Below are 25,585 nucleotides of genomic sequence, written 5' to 3' on the forward strand. Positions count from 1 at the left end.
TTGATCTGGAAACCAACCGCTGTGTCTTGTGATATGTTAACCAATTACCTATAAGTGAAACCTCCCGAGTACCGTTTCAGTCTGATAAAAGTTCAAATAAAAAAACAATGTCTTAACAGAGCGTCCGAAGTTATGGTTTTGGAGATGGTTGAGTTAGAGTATGTTGTGCACTGTGGAGTGGTACAGATAATGCCTAGATAAAGAAGAGATACCCTGGGAATTTGTTACATTGCACTTGAAAAGTCCTTTTCATTTTCTCATGCTCGTCTCCATACAGCAGAACTTACCATTTAATGATACTTTGAGAACTAGGTTAGCTCCCTACTGACTGGCTGAGGCAGGAGGATAGGTTTAAAGAATGCATCAGGAGCTCTTGCTGTCCGCCTTTGTTATTTGACTTTCAACTTTGTTCAGTTGTACAATAATCTCTGTTACAGAGACGTGGCAGGGTGTCTTCAAAGAAAAAAAACCTTTCTGACTTCATATAGCACTGTTTTGTTTTTTCTTTATTCTTCTATTTTTGTTTTTTTAAACAGGAAAGTCTATCGGTCTCTTAATGGATGATTACAATGACTCTGCAGATGGTCCCCAGGCAAGCCAGGGGCGACAAAGTGCCATTAAATGTGGGTGGCTGCGGAAGCAAGGAGGCTTCGTCAAGACCTGGCATACACGCTGGTTCGTCCTCAAGAGTGACCAGCTCTATTATTTCAAAGATGAAGATGAAATGAAACCCTTGGTGAGTGGGGGGGGGGGGAGGGGGGGAGGGGCAGGGGCAGGGGGAATGGGCTAGGTAACTTTGGCTGAATAAAATATGTCCTTTCGGAATTTTATTGTTTAATGCATCGCTTATCTGCTCACTTGCTTGTCATTTTGTGTTTAAAGATATGAAATGCCAAGTTACCCAGCTCTGGGCTAGAAATTTTGGTACAGTGCTGATTTGTGGGATTTGTAACACCCGATCTTGCTAATTGAAATTAGTGCTGGTAAGTTCCATAATACACCAGGACGGGGTGGTCAGAAATCCAGAACTGTCTCAAAATCTCCAGCTTGAACTGGGTAACTTGGCATCTCTGAAGACAGGGGAGAGTCCAAAAAACACACGCGAGCATATATTTGTGCAAAGTTTATAGAATCGCTTTTTTTTTTTTGCCATTCAGCAGGTTGTCACAGTAGCTTGGTTTTCTCCACCAGCTCATTCTAAAGGGCGTCTAGCGCTGGAGTACTTTGCTTACCTTCTGGGAAATACTTCACAGGCACCTGTTGAGAAAAATCAGCGTGTGAGTGTTCTGCTTTACTGCGCTGCTCAGTCATTCATTTCTCTGGTAAACAGCAGCTTGCAGCCTTTCTGCATCTCTTTTTCAGCGCCCCCCCCCCCCTCCACACACACATGTTTCTGCCCGCAGGTAGCTTTCATGTAATCCCACTTAAGATTCTAAAGTGAATGTGAATGCCACTTGGATTTCCATCCCGCATAGCAAATTCATTGTTTTCTAACTTGTTTTCTGCTGTCTTGGCCACTATATCTGACCACAAACTATGAATGTGTCATTTAAAAAAAACAAAACACAGTAGAAAAAAACTTCACCTTAGCCTGAACATGCTGTGGCAGCAGAGATAAAGAATTTTCCCTTTATTTAAAGTGACTTGGCTGTTCTTCAACTAATGTGTTGTTCAGGTAATGTTTTCTGGATAAACTGCAAAAAGACTGATGAGTACTCAAATCAAGGAGCATTGTGTTAGACTTAAAATTCCTTGGCTTTTTCTGTTCATGGGGGTTGGATTGCCTTTTCTTTACAAAAATGTGTGTTATATATTATGTTCAGAGAAACTACAGACAAGCCACATCTACACCTAGAGCAGTGTGCTATATGCTGTCTCTAACTCTTTCTGTATGTGTGTGTGTGTATTAGGGTTGTCCGGAAAAACTGTGCAAACTGAAGTTTTTCCCGTGAATTTTATTGTGCTTGATCAGAAAATAATTAAAAAAAAAAATTTAAGTCCATCCTAGGGTCCCTCAAAGCCTCTGATTACATAAAGCTCAGTTTTTCTTAAAATTTGCTATTATTTTTGCTTAATGGAGCAAATTTCTTTTATGTTTTCACACTCTGCAATGAAACACTGATAAAAAGACATTTTGAAGGAAAATCTATAAACATCCCCTAAACCCTACTGGTGCCTATGTTAATTGGGAAACGCCATTTGAAATGACAATCAGTGTTAAATTTAAAGTGCCTACTGGCGTCTAAACAAAAGGCGCCAGAATCACACTTCCAGAGGTGCCTACCAGTGACTAACGCCACTATAGGCGCGACTAATGCTGGAAGTGGCACTAGAGATTGTAAAATACCTACTTAGGTGCAATTCACGGCAAAGATAGGCACCAGATATGTAGGCCTTGAAAACCGTGGCCTACATTTCCGGTGCCTATCTTTCTCTGAGGCGCATCAAAATGGTGCCATCGCATGATTGACATGCAATCAGCAGCCAATTTTTATTAGCAATGTTAAATATCTGTTATTTTCCACAATAAAATGCAGATATTGAAGGTTCATTTAATAAAATACTGCTAGATTTTTAGCATAAAATGTCTTTTTATTACTGTCTCATTGCCAAATATGAAAACATAAGTTATAGTTATAATATCAAAAAATTTGCTCCATTAAGGCAGTCTGACCAGATATTCAGTGCCACTATTTGGTTATGTGCTACTGAAAATCCTGCTAGTATCTAGTCATTGCCACTCAATTGGGTAGGAGTCTCACCTAGAGAATGACACGTGGATAAAATTTGTCCCTGCAGACTCCGTCTCCATCCCCGCCCTGTCCCCATGGACTCTGTCCTCATTTTGCATTAGCTTCAAACAGTTATGATTTTATATTTAAATCTTTTAATTAAAGTATAAAAAGGGACCATATTCTGTTTATAAATCACAAACAGACCCTTATATTTCGAACTGCTTTTGGTATAAACTTCCCAATGATTTAGGCCCCGATTCACTAAAGTCAGCGATCGTAGCTAAACCTGTTTTCACTGGTATAGCGACAATCGCTGCTAACCAACCCGATTCACAGAAAAAGTCCCCCTCCCCCCTCACTGACAAAGGGTCCCCTCCCCAAACCCCAAAAAATGGAAGGAGGGATGCCCACTCCCTCCTTCCACCAGATGCAGCCCCCAACAAACTCCCCCCCACGAATATGGCAGGAGGGATGCTGCCCTCCTGCTCCTGACTTAAAGATATTGGGGTTGCAACCTGGCCTGACCTGACCCGATGGCAGGAGGGAATGGGCATCCTTCATGCCATATTCGCGTGGGGGTGGGGGGGAACATTGGGGCAGCATCTGATGGCAGAAGGGAGTGGGCATCCCTCCTGCCATGTTTTTGGGTTCAGGGAGGGGACCCTTTGTCGGGGAAGGGGGGCCTTTTTTTGTAAATCGGGTTGGTTAGCAGCGATCGTCGCTAAACCTGCACCGACTGAATTGCTCACTGAGTGATTAAGTTGGTGAGTTTGCATGCAAATCATTTGCATGCAAACTTGATAGTGAATCAATCGCTGTTTGAAAATCGGACAGAGAATCGGCCAACAGCGATTGAGTCACTATCTTTAGTGAATCTGGGCCTTAGTTGCCTACATTTTTACATTATTTGGAAAGGTAATTGGATTGTCTTTAAGATATGGATATAGAAGAGAACCTAAACTGTGTAATGGATGAACAGGAAAATACGTGTCTATTAAATGTTGGAAATGCTCCTTGATGCCAACAATGATGGATGAATCTGTTGCATTAACAGTAAGGTGCTTGAGCAGCTGGGTGCATGATGCAAGGTTGTTGCAGATGGTAGGAGTCTGATCAGCAGACAAGACTCTTGTTGCTAGATCAAAGGCAGGCAAGACACAAATGATGTCATTTAACAGTATTCATTTAAATCCAAAAGCAGCTTCTACAGTGTTTTTTAATCATTGAATTCAGGTTGCCAGTTGTCTAAGATGTGTTAAATTTTTACATATTGATACTAGTCTCAAGTACTAGGGAATGACATGGGGACAAAGTTTGTTCCTGTCCCTGTTGGCTCTGTCCCCATCCCACCCCATCCCTACCCTGTCCCTATGGGTTCTGTCCCCATTCCCGCCCCACGATTAACTGGGGGTACATGTCCCTGTGTCATTCTCTAATCTCTCCTACCCACTTACGAAGTGCTGAATATTGGGACCATCTCACCTATACAGTAAAACAGGGGGCCTCAAATCCGGTTCTTAGGGTCCACAACTCAGCCTAGGAGTTCCACATCCACAATGAATATGTGCGAAATATATTTGCATATAATGGAACCAGTGAATGCAAATAGATCTCATGCATACTCATTGAGGAAATCCTGAAAACCAAACTAGATTGTGCATCTGGATTTGAGGACCCCTACACAGTAGAGGTTTTTTCCTATGTCATGTCTCTGAGAAATGATAAATTCATGGGGAACTAATGTAGGTAAGCTTCAACAACGTAAATGTAATCATTAATTGTAGTTGGGTTTTTTTCTTTTTAAAGCTGAATGTTAGAAATTAAGTTAGAAGAAATATAGGCTATTGTCTGAAATTTACATGCTTAGAGATGAAGTAATCCCCCCTTCGTCAAAAATTACAAAGACTAGGGGACACTCGATGAAGTTACAGGGAAATACTTTTAAAACCAATAGGAGGAAATTTTTTTTTTCATACAGAGAATAGTTAATCTCTGGAACACATTGCCAGAGGTTGTGGTATGAGCGGATAACGTAGCTGGTTTTAAGAAAGGTTTGGACAAGTTCCTGGTGGGAAAGGCCATAGTCTGTTTTTAAGAAAGACACAGGGGAAGTCACTGCTTGCCCTGGATTGGTAGCATGGAATATTGCTATTTCTTGAGTTTTGGCCAGGTACTAGTGACCTGGATTGGCTACCGTGAGAACGGGGTACTGGGCTTGATGGACCATTGGTCTGACCCAGTAAGGCTATTCTTATGTTCTCCTTTTTCTTGAATAAGGTGCCCCTTTGCCTCTTGTTTTTATCACAATAGCTGTTGAGAATGTTTTTAGACAGAGCTGGGTTACTTTTGAAAGTGAAAAATCTAGCAACCCCTCCTGCACTAGCAGGATGTGCAGTAATCCCAAGGGTGCAGGAGTGCATTCATCCATAAAGGAGAAGTGAAAGCCTCAGAGTAAAAAGGGTATACAGAGAACCTTATCACTGCATGCTCTCACAGCAAATAATGTTCTGGCGAAAGGCCTGCTTTGCATAATCAAACTCCACTTCCCCCAGTCCATCCAGCCTAGCTCTAACAACAGAATACGAAGGTTATGCTGTTTTATGCTCTCTTTGACTTGTCATAAAATCTGAAATATTTTTTAAATGGCTGAATTTTTTTTTAAAATGGAATTTTTTATATGTGTTTCATTTGACTTTTGGTGACTACAAGAAGCAATGTATCAGTATAATTAGTTTGCTATAATGCCATAAACCCGACACAATGACAAATCTATCAAAATCCCACTTTCATAAAAAGCTCTGTGTGTAAACAGCTATTTATGAGAAATACTATTTGTAAATCTTTGTTTCCAGAAAGACTATTCCTCCCCTTTTACTAAGCCATGATAGAGGTTTCTACCATGGCCCAGAGCTCTAAATTCTACGACACTGCTCTAATGCGCATAGAATTCTTATGAGCGTCAGAGCAGTATCGGTGCATTTAGCGCTCCAGGTCATGGTAGAAACCTCTATCGCAGCTTAGCAAAAGAGAGCCTATGTCAAAAATGTAAACTGATTCATACCAGGTATTGTATGTATATAAGTTTTATGTAATATGCAAAATATCTGTAACCCGCCTAGAACTCCAATCTGTGAGGATTCAGTAGGATATAGGACTATATATAATAATAATAATAATAATTTATTGCTGGCTTTTACAAAGCTGTGGTAGTGGTTTTTTTTCCGTGCACTGGTGAGGTAAAAGCTCCAATACTCATAGAATTCCTATCTGTGTCGGAATATTTACATCGCCGGCTTGCAGTAGTACTGCCCGATTCAGATAAAAATATTTCGATTCAATTCGATTCACCCTGCTGAATCGATTTTTCGATTCGATTCATTGTTAATGACACAGCTTTTCAAGTTTAAACATTTTATTTAACCAAGGCAATATCATATCAAAAATTCCCAGCTTCCATCCCCAGCCCCCGACTCACCAGCCCCTGCCGATTCCCAGCTTCCATCCCCAGCCCCCAATACTCACCAGCCCCCCTGCCGATTCCCAGCTTCCATCCCCAGCCAAGACTCACCAGCCCCCCTGACGATTCTCAGCCCCCCCTGTCGATTCTCAGCCCTCCCCTGCCGATTCTCAGCCTCCCTGCCGATTCTCAGCCCCCCCTGCCGATTCTCAGCCCTCCCTGCCGATTCTCAGCCCTCCCCTGCTGATTCTCAGCCCCCCTGCCGATTCTCAGCCCTCCCTGCCGATTCCCAGCCCCCCCTGCCGATTCTCAGCCCCCCTGTCGATTCTCAACCCTCCCTGCCGATTCTCAGCCCCCCTGCTGATTCTCAGTCCTCCCTGCCAATTCTCAACTCCTCTGCCAATTCTCAACCCTCCCTGCCGATTCTCAGCCCCCCCCCTGCCGATTCTCAGCCCCTCCTGCTGGTTCATATACTTACTCGACTGGATGTGGAATCACGGGGAAGAGAGGAGAAATGAGGAGAGAGAGCCAGCAAAAAATACCGTTTGCTTCAGAGGTCTGCTGCACGAGGTCTGCTCGCTCCCCCCTCAACTCTCACACGTCCTTTCGTTTCTTCTGATGTAACTTCTGGTTTCGCAAAACCGGAAGTTACATTAGATGGGAATGAGTCTGGCGGCCGGCGATGAAAAAAATAATGAACTTCAATCGGAGTGAACCAATTCGAATCGTGAATCGGGCAGCACTAGCTTGCAATAGAAATTTCTATCGCAGCTTTGTAAAAGGAGTCCTATATTTTCTAAGGCCATTTTGTTGACCTACAATATCAATGATCAGTGGAGTAAGAACATAAGAAGTTGCCTCCGCTGAGGCAGACCATAGGTCCATCCTGCTCAGCGGTCCGCTCCCGTGGCGGCCCATCAGGCCCATTGCCTGAGCAATGGTCTATATCTATCTATACCCCCCAATCCCTTTTTCTTCTAGGAATCTATCCAAACCTTCTTTGAAACCATTTAGTGTTTTCTTGTCTACAACAGCCTCTGGAAGCGCGTTCCATGTATCTACCACCCTCTGAGTGAAAAAGTACTTCCTAGCGTTTGTTCTAAACCTGTCCCCTTTCAATTTCCCCCAATGCCCCCTTGTGCTTGTGGTGCCCCTTAATTTGAAAAATCTGTCCCTGTCTACTTTTTCTATGCCCTTCAGGATCTTGAAGGTTTCTATCATGTCTCCTCTAAGTCTTCGCTTCTCCAGGGAGAAAAGTCCCAACTGCTTCAATCTGTCGGTATATGGGAGATTTTCCATTCCCTTTATCAGTTTGGTTGCTCTTCTTTGTACTCCCTCAAGTACCGCCATGTCTTTCTTGAGGTACGGCGACCAGTACTGGACACAGTACTCCAGATGCGGCCGTACCATTGCACGATACAGCGGCATGATAACTTCCTTCGTCCTGGTCGTAATACCCTTCTTAATGATACCCAGCATTCTGTTTGCTTTCCTAGAGGCTGTGGCGCATTGCGCCGATGCCTTCAGTGTTGCGTCTACCATCACTCCCAGGTCTCTCTCCAGGTTACTAACCCCTAGTGGTGTTCCCCCCATTTTGTATGTGAACATCGGGTTCTTTTTCCCCACGTGCATGACCTTGCATTTCCCCACGTTGAAGCTCATCTGCCATTTTTCGGCCCACTTTTCCAGCTGCGTTAGATCCTTTTGGAGATCCTTGCAGTCTTCCTTGGTTTGAGCCCTGCTGTATAGTTTGGTGTCATCTGCAAATTTAATGACTTCACACTTAGTTCCCGCCTCTAGGTCATTTATGTAGATATTGAACAAGAGCGGTCCCAGCACCGACCCCTGCGGAACTCCGCTCGTGACCCCTTTCCAGTCTGAGTAGTGGCCCTTTTACGCCAACCCTCTGCTTCCTGTTTGCCAGCCAGTTTTTGATCCATCGGTGGACCTCCCCTTGTACCCCGTGGTTCCATATCTTTTTAAGCAGTCTCTCGTGTGGCACCTTGTTGAAGGCTTTTTGGAAGTCAAGGTAAATGATGTCTATAGATTCCCCTTTATCCACCTGGCTGTTTACTCCCTCAAAGAAGTACAATAAGTTTGTGAGACATGACCTACCCTTACAGAAGCCATGTTGACTCGGTTTTAGCTGCCCATTTTTTTCGATATGCTCACATATGCTGTCTTTAATCAGTGCCTCCATCATCTTTCCCGGGACTGAGGTCAGGCTCACCGGCCTGTAGTTTCCCGGGTCCCCCCTTGCGCCCTTCTTGAAGATGGGCGTGACATTTGCTATTTTCCAATCCTCCGGGATCTCTCCGGTTTTTAAGGATAGGTTGCATTTCTGTCGAAATGGCTCCGCTATTACGTCTTTTAGTTCTTTGAGTACCCTTGGGTGAATGCCATCCGGACCCGGCGATTTGTCGCTCTTTAGTCTGTCAATCTGCTTGAGTACATCCTCTTGGCTTACCTCTAAATCGACCAGCTTATCGTCTTGGTCTCCTATTACGATCTCCTCGGGTTCCAGAATGTTGGTTATATTCTCCATCGTGAAGACTGACGTGAAGAACTCATTTAACCTGTCAGCTATCTCTTTCTCTTCTTTTACAACTCCCTTTCGGCCTCCATCGTCCAATGGTCCCACTTCTTCTCTCGCCGGTTGCTTCCCCTTGACGTATCTGAAGAACGACTTGAAGTTTGTTGCTTCCTTTGCCAGTCTCTCTTCGTATTCTCTTTTTGCTTTTCTAACCACTCGGTGACACTCTTTCTGGTGTTCTTTGTGCCCTTTTTGGTTCTCCTCTGTTTGGTCTTTTTTCCATTTTCTGAACGATGCTTTCTTGTCGCTTATCGCCTTCTTCACTGCACTTGTTATCCACACTGGGTTTTTTGTTCTATTTTTTTTGCACCCTTTTCTGAACTTGGGGATGCATATGCTTTGTGCTTCGTGCACAGTCTCCTTGAGTAAGGTCCAGGCTTTTTCTACGGATTCCGTCTTCCCTATGTTGCCTTTGAGCTTCTTTCCCACCATTTTTCTCATGGCATCATAATTTCCTTTTTTGAAGTTGAGTGCCGTCGTTGTGGTTCTTTTCCCCTTTGATGATCCAATTTCAAGCCTGCACTGGATCATGTTGTGATCGCTGTTACCTAGTGGGGGTAATACCGCCACCTCCTTTGCTGGCCCCCCTAGTCCGTTGAAGATTAGGTCAAGAGTGGCATCGCCCCGTGTTGGTTCCGTGACCAGCTGCTCCATGAAACAGTCCCTCGTGACTTCTATGAATTTTGTCTCTCTTGCGCAGTTTGAGTGCCCAATACTCCAGTCTATCCCGGGATGGTTGAAGTCCCCCATCACCACCACATTTCCGCTTCTGCATACCTGTTTCAGTTCAGCCTCCATCACCTGGTCGATTTCTTCCGGTTGTCCAGGTGGGCGGTAGTACAGACCCAGTTTAATGTCTGCTCCTGCTCCTCCCTGTAGCTTAACCCATAGTGATTCCAGGCCATCCGCCCGTACTGTTGTTTCCGTCCTGGCTGATGGTAAGGAGTCTTTTATGTAAAGCGCTATTCCTCCACCCTTTTTATGTGTCCTGTCTCTCCTGTATAGTTTGTACCCTGGTATGGCCACATCCCATTGATTGTCCTCGGTCCACCACGTTTCTGTGACTCCAATTATGTCTAGGTCCTTATTGCTGGCTGTGATTTCCAGTTCTCCCATTTTGGCCCTCAGGCTCCTAGCATTTGTGTATAGGCAGTTTAAGACCCAGTTTTTTGTCCTCTCTCTTTGTTTTCCTTGTGCTTTGGTATTCCTGCAGTTTCCCTCATGGTTTGCCAGCCCCTGAGCTTCGTCCTCCTCCTGTTGTGTGTGTGTGACGTCCTCTGCCTGTTTCCCCTGCGCCTCTTGCTCTCCTAATTCCCACTCAGTCCTGGGCTCTTTTTCACAATGACTTTGCCCCTCTGTTTCCTGTTGTTCTGTGTTTGGAGTTTTTTAAGCACGTTTTTTTGCTTTTCTTGGTTATCATAATATTGTTATTTGAGCAATTTAAGAGAATTTTTGTGTATTTATTGTTATGTTCAGCTTGTATTCAGCTAGCAGCGGTCACTGTTTTTTTTTGTTGCTGTTGTTTTTAACACTGGTTACTACAGGAAGAGTTAGCCCTTGATATTCAATGCTGGGCTATGTCCAAGCCCCAGCGTTGAATATCTGTAGCTGTGCTGGCATGTTATGACTGCTAGAGCTTTATGCGGGTCTCGACTATGAGCTGGAACTTACATAAGAGCACTGAGTGAATATTGGCTGAGATCTGCATAATTGAAGCAAATTTCTTCACTCCTTCTGATTACCCCTCCCTCCTTTGTGATATGGACCCCCCACACCTTCCTACCCTCAATGACAGAAAGCTCTGGACTGGGCCCTCGCTCTCTGTCCTCACAGGCCTACCTTGTATATCCTTGGTGATTGGGAGGGGAGTCATACAAGCAGGAGCGGTGTAGCTCCTTTCTCAAAATGCCTATCATGTCTTCTACCGGCAGTCTTTGTGGTTTTCAATTACCCACAATGAGTATGCAAGAAATAATTTGCATGCATTGCTTTCATTGTAAGCAAATCTATCTCATGTATCTCATGTGGGTATCTTGAAAATCTAACTGGGTGTTTCCCAAGGACTAGTTGTAAAGCAATGACCTCCAATTATCCATGCAGTAAATTCATGAGATATGTACATTCGCATAGACTGGAGATCCAGTATAAGCAGATTTATTTCATGCATATGTAAAGAGATCTGTGGTGGACAATTGCAGTAACCTATACCTAGGGATTATGGTCTTTAGGTACAAGGCATTGTTGGTCATCCAGAATGCTGCTGCTAGGTGTATCTAGTTGTCTCTAGAATTTCATATATTACCCCTGTTCATTCTTTCATCAAGATACTTGGTGTGATTTTGGATCGGAACCTAACAATGAAAAATCAGGTTGACTCTATGGTACATAATTTCCACACATTGTGGAAATTGAGAACCATAAGAGCTTATTTTGAAATAAACTCATTTCAATTGCTAGTGCAAGCTCTGGTTTTGACTCAACTTGACTACTGTAATATCATGCATCTTGCTGGAGCCCCAAAAAATCTTCAGAGACTGCACATTATTCAGAATGCAGTGGTTCGCTTGATTTACAATCTGAAGAAGTGTGATCATATTACACCTTATTATCGTCAATTGCATTGGTTGCCAATTGAAGCGCAGATTAAGTTCAAGTTTGGTTGCATCTGCTTTAAGGTATTGGCTGCCTTAATTCCACAATATCTCTTGGAATCATTTACGTTCAATAACTCCAAACATTCCAGGAAATCACATGCACTATTCTCTTTTCCATCTGCCAAGGGATGTAAATTTAAAAGATTTCAACAGCATCTGCTATCCTTTCAGGCGGCACTGTGGAATAAGGATTTGACTTTCTTAATTATGTCGACTGACTCTTATCTACAATTTCAACTTGTCTTAAAAACATATCTTTTTACTAAATATTTTGAAAATAAGGCATATTCTGCCTTTCTTCTCATCTTTTATATACATAATCTTTTGTGAACCGCATAGAACTTAGCGGTATTTGCGGTATAAAAGTGAGTTTTATGTTTATGTTTGCCTGTCTAGGGTTCCGTTTAAGTTCAGGGTGCAGTTTAAGGCAGCGTTTCTCAACTCGGTCCTGGAGTATCCCCTTGCCAGTCTGGTTTTCAGGATATCCACATTGAATTTGCATAAACTTGATTTGCATACACTGCCTCCATTATATGCAAATTTCTTTCATGCATATTCATTGTGGATATCTTGAAAACCTGACTGGCAAGGGGGTACTCCAGGACCGAGTTGAGAAACACTGGTTTTAAGGTATTGTCTTTGATTCATCAGGCTCTGTATGCAGTGGCTTCTTCATATATGGTTTAGGTTTTGGATACTTTACTGCCCACACGATTGTGCATAGTTGCCAGCCAGTTTTAGAAGCTGTTGAAAACACATTTGTTTGTGCAGGCATTTTTTAAAACTATATTTGCCAGTAAGTAACTGAGGGTAGTTTATATTGGAGAGCTGATAAATTGCTTCTTTGTAGGCTTTTGTGTGTGTGTTTTATATTTGGTTTTCAATTATGCATATTTTTCTTTTTTTGTAATTTGCTTAAGTTTAGGCAGAATATAAGTTTTTTTAAATACAGTACATGAATAAATAATAAGGTCTGTGCTCCTCTAGTGAGGAGCATCATGTGGCTGTCCATGTAGTGCATGGGTTGAGCCATTTCTCACACTTCTCTTCAGGAATGATCACAAGACATTGGGCAGAAAAAGCCTGAAAATATTCTGGCTAGAGGCGTGGAGCTGGTGAAGAGGAGAGACAGTGTCATCCGACTGAAATGAGAGATGACATGGGAGGAGTCACTGCTTGCCCTGGATCGGTAGCATGGAATGTTGCTACTCTTTGGGTTTTTACCAGGTACTAGTGACCTGGATTGATCACCGTGAGGACGGGCTACTGGGCTAGATGGACCATTGGTCTGACCAGTAAGGCTATTCTTATGAGACAGTGAGGGAAGAAGCACGCATCCTGTCTTTGAGATCCCGCAGTGGAGCAAAGGGTCAGACTGTAAAATCTCTATGGTGGTACTTTTTTTTGGCGCCACTCTGCTCATACTCACTGTCTTTTGGAGAGTCGTTTAAAGAAACTTACATTGCTTTTAGTCTACAATTGGTTTTTGAGATTATAGCATCTAACTGGACCCCTGAGGAAGTCGTGTTCGCCGAAACACGGACCTTGTAGGATCTGGTAGGACTACACTTGTGGATTATTATATTTGTATTTTTTTTGAAGAAGAAATAAATCAATCATCTTTTTAGAACATCATCATCCACACAGTCTTTTGTTTTTATCGTTTGGATTGTTTTCACTGTGGAACACTGGGTCTTCCATTTTTGTTGTTTCTCGGTACTTTAAGCATTTCATTATAAATAGCTGTTCCTGGGCAATTTGTTAATGAAGTGGAGAGCAGCTCTTCTCAGAGAGAGTAAACTTCTCCTCTGGCTCTGTCTTTCATATAGTAAAAGTCCTTGATCTGTCTTTCAGAAGATTTTTGCAGAAGTGGTGAGAAGTGTGTCAGATGCCTATCTATAGATAGCCATGTAGATCAGGGGCTTTCAGCCCGATCCTTGGGACACAACCAACTAGATACCGCTGGCTTTTACAAAGCTGCGGTAGGGTTAGTAGGGTAGCTACTGAGGGTTAGCGAGTTAAATGCTTCGATGCTCATAGAATTCCTATGAGTGTCGGAGCATTTACCTCCCCGGCCCATGGTAGAAACCTCTAACACAATTTAGTTAAAGGAGCCCTAGGTTTTCAGTGAAATTGAGGTTTGGTTTTCAGCAGAGATCTTGGAATTAAACTGAGGCTAAGGTTTCTAACTGGATGACGTTTGTTGGTAGCATTTTGTCATTTTAAAGCTGACATCACACGTCTTTGATCCTATAGCACTGATGCTGTTTTTCTGCCGACCTGCTGCTTTTTGCTGCATGAGTAATAATCTTCACCGACACTCATTTTGGTGCCTCAAATGTTAGACCTCAAATCTGACCTGCTGATTTCAAAAATGGCATCAGTTTTCTCCTATCAACTCTAGTTTTTGAGATACAGAACATGTGCTATATACAATTCTTCACTCTGCTCACCCATTAAAAAATCAGGATATTTTAATGTAGTGCTTAAATTAATGTCTTTTAAGCATGAAGGAAATATATTAAAAATTAAAAGAAATGTGTACAACATGAAAATCTACTTATTTCATACCAAAAGCACAAGTTTATGATACAAACTTTCCAGTCATTAGACACACAAGAAGCTCCGAGGTGGGATCTTCCAGGACAATCTTGCATAAGATTCCAACAATAGTCTGCCATCATGTGTGCATCCCAACTTCCTTGATATCTGGCATCCATCGTTTTTATGTCTTGGTGAAATATTTCACCTTGCTCTTCGCTTAAGTTACCAAGGATCTCTGGAAAGCGATCTAAGTGACTGTGCAGATAATGAACTTTTAACACTCATGTTACAGCTAAGCCTGTTGAAATGAAAGAGCATATCTTCAACTAATTGTGCGTAGTTCTCTGCCTTCTTGTTGCCAAAAAAGTTTTTCACAGCAAGAAGAAATGAAGACCAGGCACATGATTCAACTTCATTCATTGGTGCTATGAAATATGGGTCATTTATTTATTTATTTTTTCTTTCTTTATTTATTTATACATTTTCAAATTACATATCAAGTATACACTTGTACAGAAAGTTGGTTAGACAGGAAATTAATTCTCAAAGTATAAAACATTTACACCTTGATATTCCTTAAAACAAAAAGGAAATAATAGATTTGAATAACTCAACTCAAGTCCTCCAATTTGGATCCAAGATTACAAATAAGCAAGAGAAAAAAGGACAAATTTAAATCAATTAGGAATATGCTATACATAATGCTGAGGTTGGAGTAACTTATTTAAATTATAGAGCAATTGGTGTTTCCCCCATCTATTCGGGACAAAGCCAAGAAAGCGCTTAACTGCTGAGGTTAAAAAAAAATCATATTTAACTGAGCGGTGGCAAATAATACACTTGCAAGGGTATCTCAGATAGAATGTAGCCCCCAATAAAGTGACTCCTGGTCTCAAAAGAAGAAATTCTTGATGGCATTTTTGGGTTTCTCTTGAAAGATCAGGAAACATTTGGATTTTAAGTCCAAGAAAATCTTTCTGTTTGTTTTTGAAGAAAAGCCTCAATAACCAAACTTTATCAATTGAAAGAGCTACAGTTAATATCAATGTGGAAGGTGTTACTATATCGTTATCGGATGTTTCCAAAATTTCCGATACATTCAACATTGCTTGGTCAATTTTTTTCTGTGACTGAGGCCCATTTTTATTCGGCAAATAGTATACTTGAGAAAATGGGGGCAATGTTTCTTCTGGGACTTGTAGAATTTCTACAAGGTATCTCATAAGCATTTCCCTAGGAGTTACCATTGTGTCTAGGAAAATTAATAAGTCTCAAGTTATTATTTCGTGAGTTATTCTCAAATGTTTCTAATTTCCTTCTGAGATTTACATTATTTTTAACTAGGGCTTCTTGCAATTGTTTAAACCTTAATAAATCTTGATCAAGACTTTGAATAGAGGTTTTTGAAACAGTCAGATCTTCCTTTAATTCCTTGAGCTCCTTGGTATGTTGAATCAATTTATTTTCTATATATTGGAAATTAGGGCTAATTGTTTTAGCAAAATTAGCCACTAAATCCCAAAGAGACTCAAGAGTCACCTGAGTGGGCTTCTCCCATATAGGAACTTCTTGTTGGTTTTGCTCCGTCTGGTTTGCTCCTCCTCCGATTGTCAAACAGGCCCCTGATTCTTCAGCAGAAACTCCCTGAATTGGGAATTGTACCTCGACGCACTCCGTAGTAATGGAAACTGCCTCAGGAGAAAGGACCACCCCATCTCCGGGGTTACCTCACCCCTTGGAGAGCTGGTGATCTGGGGCTGTGGGGGTGATGCACGGACGTCTTTTCTAAGGCTGGTATCTGGCCCAAGAGGTGCTGCTCCGGACTCGCCCAGCCCCGGTGCCCTCAGCGTGCCAATATCAGACGTCGGGGTCATGACTCCTCGCATCCGCCACATCAGCTCTTCAATATTGCTGAGAGTCGGCACCACGGAGTGCTCCTGCCTCTCCTCTTTGGCATGAAAGAAGAAATGAAGCCACAGAAGCCTCCGAACAAGAAAAAAGAATACAAGAGCAGGTGCGTACTTCTCAGCACGTCTTAGCAGCAGCCATAGAAATATGGGTCATTTATAAGTTGTCTGATCTGTGGACCATCAAAAATTCCTGCCTTCAGTTTTTCCATGGTAAGTCCAGGTAACATATGCACTATGTATTCAATGCACAAACTGTCTTTATTCAAAGCCTTTATAAATTGTTTCATCAGGCCTAGTAGTGTCAGTATGATTCTATCTTTTGCTGCCAAAGGTTCATTGATTACATTTTGTCCTCCAACCACCATATATTCCCTCGGAGGCCAATCTTTTATTTGTCCAGTGTTCATGTTTGGCTCTACTATCCCAAAGGCATATAAAGCAAGGATACTTTGTGTAGCCACTTTGTTGACCAATAAGAAAATTAACCATCTTCAAGTCTACACAAATCACCTATTGATGCACTTGGTAATTTATCTTTTCCAAGACTAAAGAGATGGCCTTGTACTCTTCTTTCATCCTGGTGGAGTGGCCGATTGGAATAGAACCATATTTGTTGCCATTCTTTAAAAGAACACATTTCTAACTACATTTGAACTGTTGATGAAAAGATGCCACTCACTTGGGTTATATTCCAAAAAACCCGTTTTCTTCAGGTTTCCAATGTCATTGCAGAGTACTAAGTTGTTGTCTTCGGTAAAGAATGGCAGCAAATCCTTTTCTCTCCTTCGATAAAATGTAATTTTCGTTCCAGGCTGAAGTACATTCTTTTCCTTTAGTCTGGAGGCAAGCAATTCAGAAGACTCCTCGGAAAGATTTCAGTCCCTGATCAGATCACTCAATTCATTCTGGTCAAAACATTCACTATGTGAAGTTATTTGGGAATCACAGCCACTGACCCCACTTTCTGTACCTTGTGCGATATCAGACATGCAAGACTCATCCTCTAAGAGGTGTAGTAGTTCACAGAAAGCTGGAACGGGTACAAGATACGAGTGTGGAACAGGTCTCCTGGCTGAAGGTAGATCAGGGTAAGACCACTTGTCACAATTATTTCAATTGATGCCTATGATATTAACAATACAAAAATAACAGCTATCAAAATAGTTTTTCAGTTCCCTCCAAACCATTGGTACTTCAAATTTCAGGAAGCTTCTCTTTCCATTTATCCACTGGCACAAATGCTCCGTACAAGTTTGGCATATAATATTAGGAGTCCATGGCTTATCTTGATCTCCAAGCTTGACTCCAAAGTAACCTACATATGCTCTTTAACAAACTTTGAAATAGGTTTCCTACTTGCTTTCAGTGTGTACTCCCCACGAATATAGCAAAATATGTCGGGATGATTCAAGCAGCTCTGTCTTGAAGCCATAACTTCTACAGTATTCAATCTGCAAAATTGAAATGATATGAGTGGGAATATACACACACCTCCTATACAATCATAACTATTATGCAGTTAAGTTACTTACCTTTTCCAATCCAATGTTTTGGCTATAAAACTACAGTTGGAAATATGTAAACACTCTAACTACATCTGCTAACTTGTGCGCAAACACACAAACTAGGTAACAGAAGACAAAGTTGAAAAACCCGTTAAAATTTAAATCTATGTGCAACTGTTTTAAACAGATCAGATTGAAAAACTTTTGAAATACAGATTTTTGTAGTTTAAGGAAACCATGTTTACCATCTAAATTTTTTGCATATAATTATGTAATAAAACAGAATAAAGGCGATTTTGTCATTTGAGCTTTACATTTTTATAACTGTGTGCTTTATAGGAAAGGAAGTAGATAAATAGTTATAAAACAAAGGTAATTATACAGAAAAAATGTGTGTAATTTAAAAATTAAACTAAACTAAACTCTAAGTTTATATACCGCATCCTCTCCATAGAGATAGAGCTCGGCATGGTTTACAGGAACTTTAATATAAGGAAAGACAAACATAATAAGAATTACCGTATTTTCGCGGATATAACGCGCACCATTGTAAAACGCGCACAGGGGTATAGCGCGCAGAAATCACGATGATATGTACAAAAACTTTTCTATACCGCGCTCAGGCATATAACGCGCATGCTGCCCGACTCTCCTCTGGCCACCCCGACTCTCCTTTCGCTCTCCCCGACTCTCCTCTGGCCACCCCGACTCTCCTTTCGCCCTCCCCGACTCTCATCTGGTTGCCCCGACTCACCCTGACTTTCGGTGCACTGCCCCGACTCTCCTCTGGTTGCCCCGACTCACCCTGACTTTCGGTGCACTGCCCCGACTCTCCTCTGGTTGCTCCGACTCACCGTTCACCCGCCCTGACTTTCGGTGCACTGCCCCGCCTCTCCGTGCCTGTCCCCCTTGAAGTCCTGTCCCCCCTTGAAGGTCTGCCTGTCCCCCCTTGAAGGTCTGCCTGTCCCCCCTTGAAGTCCTGTCCCCCTTGAAGGTCTGCCTGTCCCCCTTGAAGATCTGCCTGTCCCCCCTTGAAGTCCTGTCCCCATCCTGAAAGCCTGATGCCCCCCCTCGACGTCCGATTCTTCTCCCCCCTCGGCAGGACCACTCGCACCCCCACCCCGAAGGACCGCCGACTCCCCGACAATATTGGGCCAGGAGGGAGCCCAAATCCTCCTGGCCACGGCGACCCCCTAACCCCACCCCGCACTACATTACGGGCAGGAGGGATCCCAGGCCCTCCTGCCCTCGACGCAAACCCCCTCCCCCCAACGACCGCCCCCCCCAAGAACCTCCGCCCGTCCCCCAGCCGACCCGCGACCCCCCTGGCCGACCCCCACGACACCCCCACCCGCCTTCCCCGTACTTTGTGTAGTTGGGCCAGAAGGGAGCCCAAACCCTCCTGGCCACGGCGACCCCCTAACCCCACCCCGCACTACATTACGGGCAGGAGGGATCCCAGGCCCTCCTGCCCTCGACGCAAACCCCCCTCCCTCCAACGACCGCCCCCCCCAAGAACCTCCGACCGACCCGCGACCCCCCTGGCCGACCCCCCCACCCCCCTTCCCCGTACCTTTGGAAGTTGGCCGGACAGACGGGAGCCAAACCCGCCTGTCCGGCAGGCAGCCAACGAAGGAATGAGGCCGGATTGGCCCATCCGTCCTAAAGCTCCGCCTACTGGTGGGGCCTAAGGCGCGTGGGCCAATAAGAATAGGCCCTGGAGCCTTAGGTCCCACCTGGGGGCGCGGCCTGAGACACATGGTCGGGTTTGGCCCATGTGCCTCAGGCCGCGCCCCCAGGTGGGACCTAAGGCTCCAGGGCCTATTCTGATTGGCCCACGCGCCTTAGGCCCCACCAGTAGGCGGAGCTTTAGGACGGATGGGCCAATCCGGCCTCATTCCTTCGTTGGCTGCCTGCCGGACAGGCGGGTTTGGCTCCCGTCTGTCCGGCCAACTTCCAAAGGTACGGGGAAGGGGGGTGGGGGGGTCGGCCAGGGGGGTCGCGGGTCGGTCGGAGGTTCTTGGGGGGGGGGGCGGTCGTTGGAGGGAGGGGGGTTTGCGTCGAGGGCAGGAGGGCCTGGGATCCCTCCTGCCCGTAATGTAGTGCGGGGTGGGGTTAGGGGGTCGCCGTGGCCAGGAGGGTTTGGGCTCCCTTCTGGCCCAACTACACAAAGTACGGGGAAGGCGGGTGGGGGTGTCGTGGGGGTCGGCCAGGGGGGTCGCGGGTCGGCTGGGGGACGGGCGGAGGTTCTTGGGGGGGGGGCGGTCGTTGGGGGGAGGGGGTTTGCGTCGAGGGCAGGAGGGCCTGGGATCCCTCCTGCCCGTAATGTAGTGCGGGGTGGGGTTAGGGGGTCGCCGTGGCCAGGAGGGTTTGGGCTCCCTCCTGGCCCGATATTGTTGGGGAGTCGGCGGTCCTTCGGGGTGAGGGTGCGAGTGGTCCTGCCGGGGGGGGGATGTATCGGACGTCGGGGAGTCGGCCGGGCAAGAGGGCTTGGGCTCCCTCTTGCTCCGATCGTGGATGCGGGTGGGAGCGCGTGCGAGCGGTCGTTCGGGGTGGGGGTGCGAGCGGTCCTGCTGGGGGGGTGAATCGGGCGTCGGGCGGGGCTTTTGTATACCGCGCTCAGGCATATAACGCGCGAGGGGTATGCGCGGTACGTAAAATCACGTATAACGCGCGCGTTATATCCGCGAAAATACGGTAGTGATTATAAAGAGGGTAGCAAGATTTACATTTTTGAGAATAGCCAAGTTTTCAGATGCTTTCAGAATAATTGGAAGGAGCCCAAATTCCGCAGCAGAGTAGGAAGGTTATTCCAAAGCTCAGTGATTTTGAAAAAAAGAGATTTCCCTAATTTTCCAGCATAGATAACGCCTTTTAGCGAGGGGAAAGATAGTTTAAGTTTTTGGATGGCTCTGATAGTGTCAGGTCTCGTATTCCAGGATAGTGGCATTACAGGAAGAAGAATGCCATGCAAGATCTTGAATGTTAGGCAGGCACACTTAAAGTGAACCCTAGAAATTATTGGAAGCCAGTGAAGTTTTGACAGAAGTGGCGAAACATAATCAAATTTACTTTTTGCGAAGATCAACCTAGCCGCAGTATTCTGGATCTGCTGATCTTTGAAGGCTTTTCTTGGTTAGACTTAGATAGATGGAGTTGCAGTAGTCCAGCCTGGAAAGAATGATTGATTGTACAAGGACAGCAAAATGTTGTTGGTGGAAGCAGGATCTCACTTTTCTCAACATTTTTTTACCAAAGAGTTGAGATGGTCATTAAAGGAAAGTGTAGAGTCAATAATGACGCCCAAAACTTTGCTTGAGAATTCAATCTGCAGTGTGGGACCAGAAGGTAATGAAATGAGTGTGGGTAGCTGATCTAATTTTGGGCCAAGCCAAAGTAATTTTGTTTTGGACACATTCAGCTTCATTTGTACAGTGAGGGCCCAGGATTGGAGTTTCATTATGCATGCTGTTATATTCTCAGTGAGGTTGGTAAGATTCAAATCTATCTCAAGAAGGATGTCATCTGCATATGTGTATAATGTTTCAAAGGAAGATAGTTTGAAAAGTTTCAAAGTAGACATTAAGATGTTGAAAAGAATAGGGGACAGAGGTGATCCCTGTGGGACTCGGCATAACGGCTTCCAAGGAGAAGACTTGGTGCCATTCATGTTAACAGTGTATGAGTGAGATTGTAAGAATTTTGAGAACCAGTCTAAGGCTGTGGAATAAATGCCTATCTCAGAAAGTTGGTAAATTAGAATATCGTGGTGGACAACATCAAAAGCCGCAGATAGATCGAATTGTAATAGAATAGCAAACTTATTACAAGAATGTAATTGTTGAACCTTTGCAATTAATGAGGCCAGTAGGGATTTGGGTATGAAGCCATATTGGCAAGGTAAAAGAATGGAGAATCTCTCTAAATAAGATGAGAGCTGAGTAGATATGATAGACTCTAGCATTTTGGTCAGGAGAGGAATATTCGCTATAGGACGATAACTAGATGGTTAAGATGGGTCTAGATCAGCTTTTTTCAGTAATGGGGTCAGGGCAATGTGTCCCATTTCTACAGAAAATAGGCCTGATAGTAAGGCAGAGTTTATAAGTCTGGTGAGAGATGAAATAGCCTGCGTGGGAATTTTATCGTATAGGTAAGAAGGAAATGGGTCTTAATTTGTGGCACAATTTAGAAACCTGGGCTTAGGATACATGCTCAAAGAATGTCTAGGATCTGTCTACTGGGATAGGGCTGGTGTCGCTGGGTACCAGAGAATTGTAAGTGACTGCTGATGGAAAAGAGCTTCTTATAGTAGCAACCTTTTCATTGAAAAATTTTGCTAGGTCATCCACTTCTGGAGAGGATGGGAGTATAGAGGTGTTGTTTATAGAGGGTAAGGAGCGCCAGATGTCAAACAATGTACTGCTTTGGTTATTGGATCTGATGATTTTATCACCGTAGAAATTCTTCCTTGTTTATTTTTTTTAATACTGTATTATAGAACCTAATACTGTCCTTCCAAGACTGTCTATCCGCAGGGGATTTAGATTTTTTCCATTTACGCTCCAGTACTCGGCATTTCTACTTCAGTTCTCTGTGGTATGGAAGATACCAGGGGGCCTTACGGGAGTATTAGACAGTCTTAGTAGATAGAGGAGCAAGAGAGCAATAGGTAGTCTCAGAGAGGTTTACCCAGTTGTGCCAGTTGGCTTCTGGGGCATCGGGCTTGGGACAGAAGGAAAACTGTTTCAGAACTGTTCACTTGAAATTTTTTTGCGGAAGGTAATGGATTTAGAGGCACGGGGTTGAATCCCAAGGTGAGACATGAAAATGGGGAGATAGAAGGTACCTAAAAAATGGTCGGACCAAGGGACTTGTTCCCAACGAACACCTTCGGCTGAAGTTTTGTAATCAGTAAGGTCAAGGAAACTGATGATGTCTAGAGTGTGCCCCTTTTCATGGGTTGGAGAGGACTCAGGAGAGGGAAAGCCCAGAGAAGTGAGAAAGTTGTTGAATTCAATTGCATCCTTACTAGTGTTATTGTCTAGGTGGAGATTAAGATCACCAATAATCAGTAATCTTTGAAATTTTAGGAAAGCGCTTGGAGGATTTATTCCAAGGGATTGGTGGACAATATAGTAACAAAATACCCAAAACGAAAGCTTGTTATGATATCCCGATTCTGCAGAAGAAATCTATTAAATAGAAATCTTTTTAAACTTTTTTTCCCATATCTTTATTCATTTTAAAAACCAACATCAAGTGCAACATATTATCAAACCATGTACAAAATAAACAGCACTTAATACCATCAAATGATATAATAAAATACATATCCCTTCCCCCCACCCACCCACCCACCCACCCTTTCATACAGTCTAAAGACAATCAAGAATAATACAAGTGATCAAGACAAACAAAATTACAATCAAATAATAAATTAAAGGCATATCCTCCCCCTCCCACCCACCCATCCTGGATGTGTATAATCAAAGGGCTAAAACTAATAATCAATGTTTTTTAAAATATTAATAAATTCAACCATATCTAAGAAACTAGTGCTGATGCTATCTATCCAATTCAATTTTCTGAATCAACGCCCCAAATAACCCCAGGAACAGGTAAAAATAAAACAAGGCGCCAAGGAATTTTTTGTTGTTGTTGGCCTGTGTAATCACCCTGCATGCTAAATAGATGGACTGTTTTGGATGCAGCTTGATCTTGTTTCCGCAGTTCATCTATATGAATATTGTATGCATCTATACCAGTTTGCAGTGAATTGTTAACTTCTGAGGCAGGCACATCTGTACCAAAACACAGATCTGAGTCAAGTCTTTTTAAATAAAACCTTTGTACTGGAATTTGTCTGGTCTGCCTCTACTCTCCTTTTTTTCTTTGAGCTTTTCAGGATACCCACAATGAACATGCATGAGAAAACATTTGTTTGCACTATCTTCACAGTATGCAAAAGAGACTGGCTCTGGGCTTACCAGGACAGGTTTGGGAGCCACTGACATAGCTAAATCCTTGGGGGTCTAGGACGATTCATCATGGCCATTTCAGCATGATGAACTGACCGCAATGAATCGTCCTCACATGCATTTGAGCTGACCGTCCCTCTGTGCAGCCCCCCCCCCAAAAAAAAAAAAATGAATCCGCACCTCTCCTGTACCAGCACCTTTCCCTCTCGGCACCTGTCCTTTATGATTCAGCATGTGAGAGGTGATGCACCCCCCCCCCCACACACCTTCCTAAAAAAGATTATATTCTCAGGGCAATGCCTTCTCCCTCTACCCACCCTCCCCAGCCCCTCAAAATTCCGGTATCTCTCCCTCACAGCTTTTGATCCAGCACCTCTCCCTCGCTACGTTCCAATCCATGGTGCCATTCCTGGCCTCCTTTGTCCTTTTTTTTCCTCACATGAAAGAAAATACCAGAAGCTCCTGGGCCTTCAGGGTGACTTGCATCCAAGGTTAATCTCTGAGTGTTGTCTAGCTAAATAAATAAGATATCCTGGACAGCTGATGAAACCTTTGACAAACTCAGACATATCAGAAGGAGTCAAATGGAGGACATAATGTTTAATTGCCTCTTTTAAACATTCCAATAATTGCAGTTCCTTTTAGAAGCAATTACCATTCGGCTGGATGCTGCAGTATAACTTTCTAAAATCAACTTTAAATTCCATTTTTTTTTTTTTTTTAAAAGGCTGAAACACTATAGCTAAACAACCTCATGAGACTAGATCTGCTTCTAATAACAGCATGCTGGCTCCAGCTCCCAGGCCTCTGTGTCAGCTTCCTCTTCTTTGCAAAGACAATCTAATGGATGGTTGTAAAATTACTCATAAGGCTGATTCAGACAACTGCACGTGATTTTACACACATCCTTGTTTGGTGGCAACTAACTCAGTGGTCACGTCTACTGCCATTCACGGTTAACACACTTTTCTTTGCAGGAAGTGACTACTGCATGTCAAAATGAGCAGGGATCTTACGGCTCAGAGCAGGACCACTCAGAACCATAGTTTGTACCACCATGCTCTTCACTCGTGATGCTGCATTTCTGAAGCTAGTAGCATCAGTCATTAGCATACTCAGTTTAGCCTTAATGAGTACAAAAAAAGAGATCCTATTAACCAAGTAGCAATGTCATAGTGCAATACTACTTTGCTCTCTCCCCCACCCCCTTTTTATCGAGGTATGCTAGAAGTCATGTCACAACAGAGCATCCAAAAAAAAAACCCCCGACACCAATAGTAAGGATTGTACACAATGCAGCACAAAGGACTATGCATCAATATGTTATAAACAAGCTGTAAGCTATTAGGGAGAAATAATGACACTGTCAGTACACTTAGGAGTATGGGAAAATATACATACGTTATGAGACTTAGTACACAAAGCGGACCGAGTTTATGACTTTTTGAACTTAAAAGCTGCGCTAGAGGTTTGTAGCACGGGACAGCGAGGTAAGTGCTCTGATGCTCATATGAATCTTATGAGCATCGGAGCATTTACCGCACCAGCTCGCTCTAAAAACCTCTATCGCAGATTGATGAAAGGGACCCTCAGTCTTTAAAAAAAAAAAAGAATAGTCTCAGATATATCATCTATTAAGCATGTGGGACCATATTCTATAAATGGCATCCAAATTTGGCACCCCCCAAAAAATGAGCACTGAGCGCTATACTATAAATGGTGCTCTGAGTTGGGCGCAATAGCGTGTAGTGCCCGGATCCGTCCAGGCACGAGGATTTACAGCAACTGAAACTTGGTGTAAATCCTCATGCGTAAATTAGGGGTGGATCACCTGAATCTTTTAATACTGCATGCATGGTGAGTGAATACCCCTGACCCGTCCATGCTCCTCCCATCACCTTGCCCCTTATTCAATTGTGCACTGTGGGATTTGAGCGCACATTGTTATAGCATAGCGCTTAGCAAGAGGCACGCATGAATCCAAATGGTTGCCAATTAATGCTAATAATTGATTGTTAGGATCAAGTTATTAGCCCTAATTGGCTCGTTACTCAATTAGATTGTGTGCATAAATTGGGATCATACCCAAATTGTGTACACACAGTTTTTAGCATCATATATAGAAGCGCGGGGATGCTGTCATTTCATTTTGGGTCAGTATTCAGCCAGGGTAGTCAATATTATTTGTAGGTGAATACAATTTTTT

General features: G+C 43.6%; 1 protein-coding gene across 2 annotated transcripts in view; it reads left to right on the top strand.

Annotated features, from left to right (window-relative positions):
* The window catches only part of ARHGAP24 (Rho GTPase activating protein 24), an 833,428-nt gene that overhangs the window by 160,944 nt on the left and 646,899 nt on the right, over window positions 1-25,585 (top strand). For both annotated transcript variants that reach the window (XM_033914713.1, XM_033914704.1), the window contains exon 2: window positions 537-736. In XM_033914713.1, coding sequence (XP_033770604.1) covers window positions 557-736 — 180 coding nt within the window. In that variant the 5' untranslated portion in view covers window positions 537-556. The remainder of the gene's footprint in view (window positions 1-536; window positions 737-25,585) is intronic.

Source organism: Geotrypetes seraphini, chromosome 1, assembly GCF_902459505.1.
Source record: "Geotrypetes seraphini chromosome 1, aGeoSer1.1, whole genome shotgun sequence".
In the NCBI taxonomy this organism is placed as follows: Eukaryota; Metazoa; Chordata; class Amphibia; order Gymnophiona; family Dermophiidae; genus Geotrypetes; species Geotrypetes seraphini.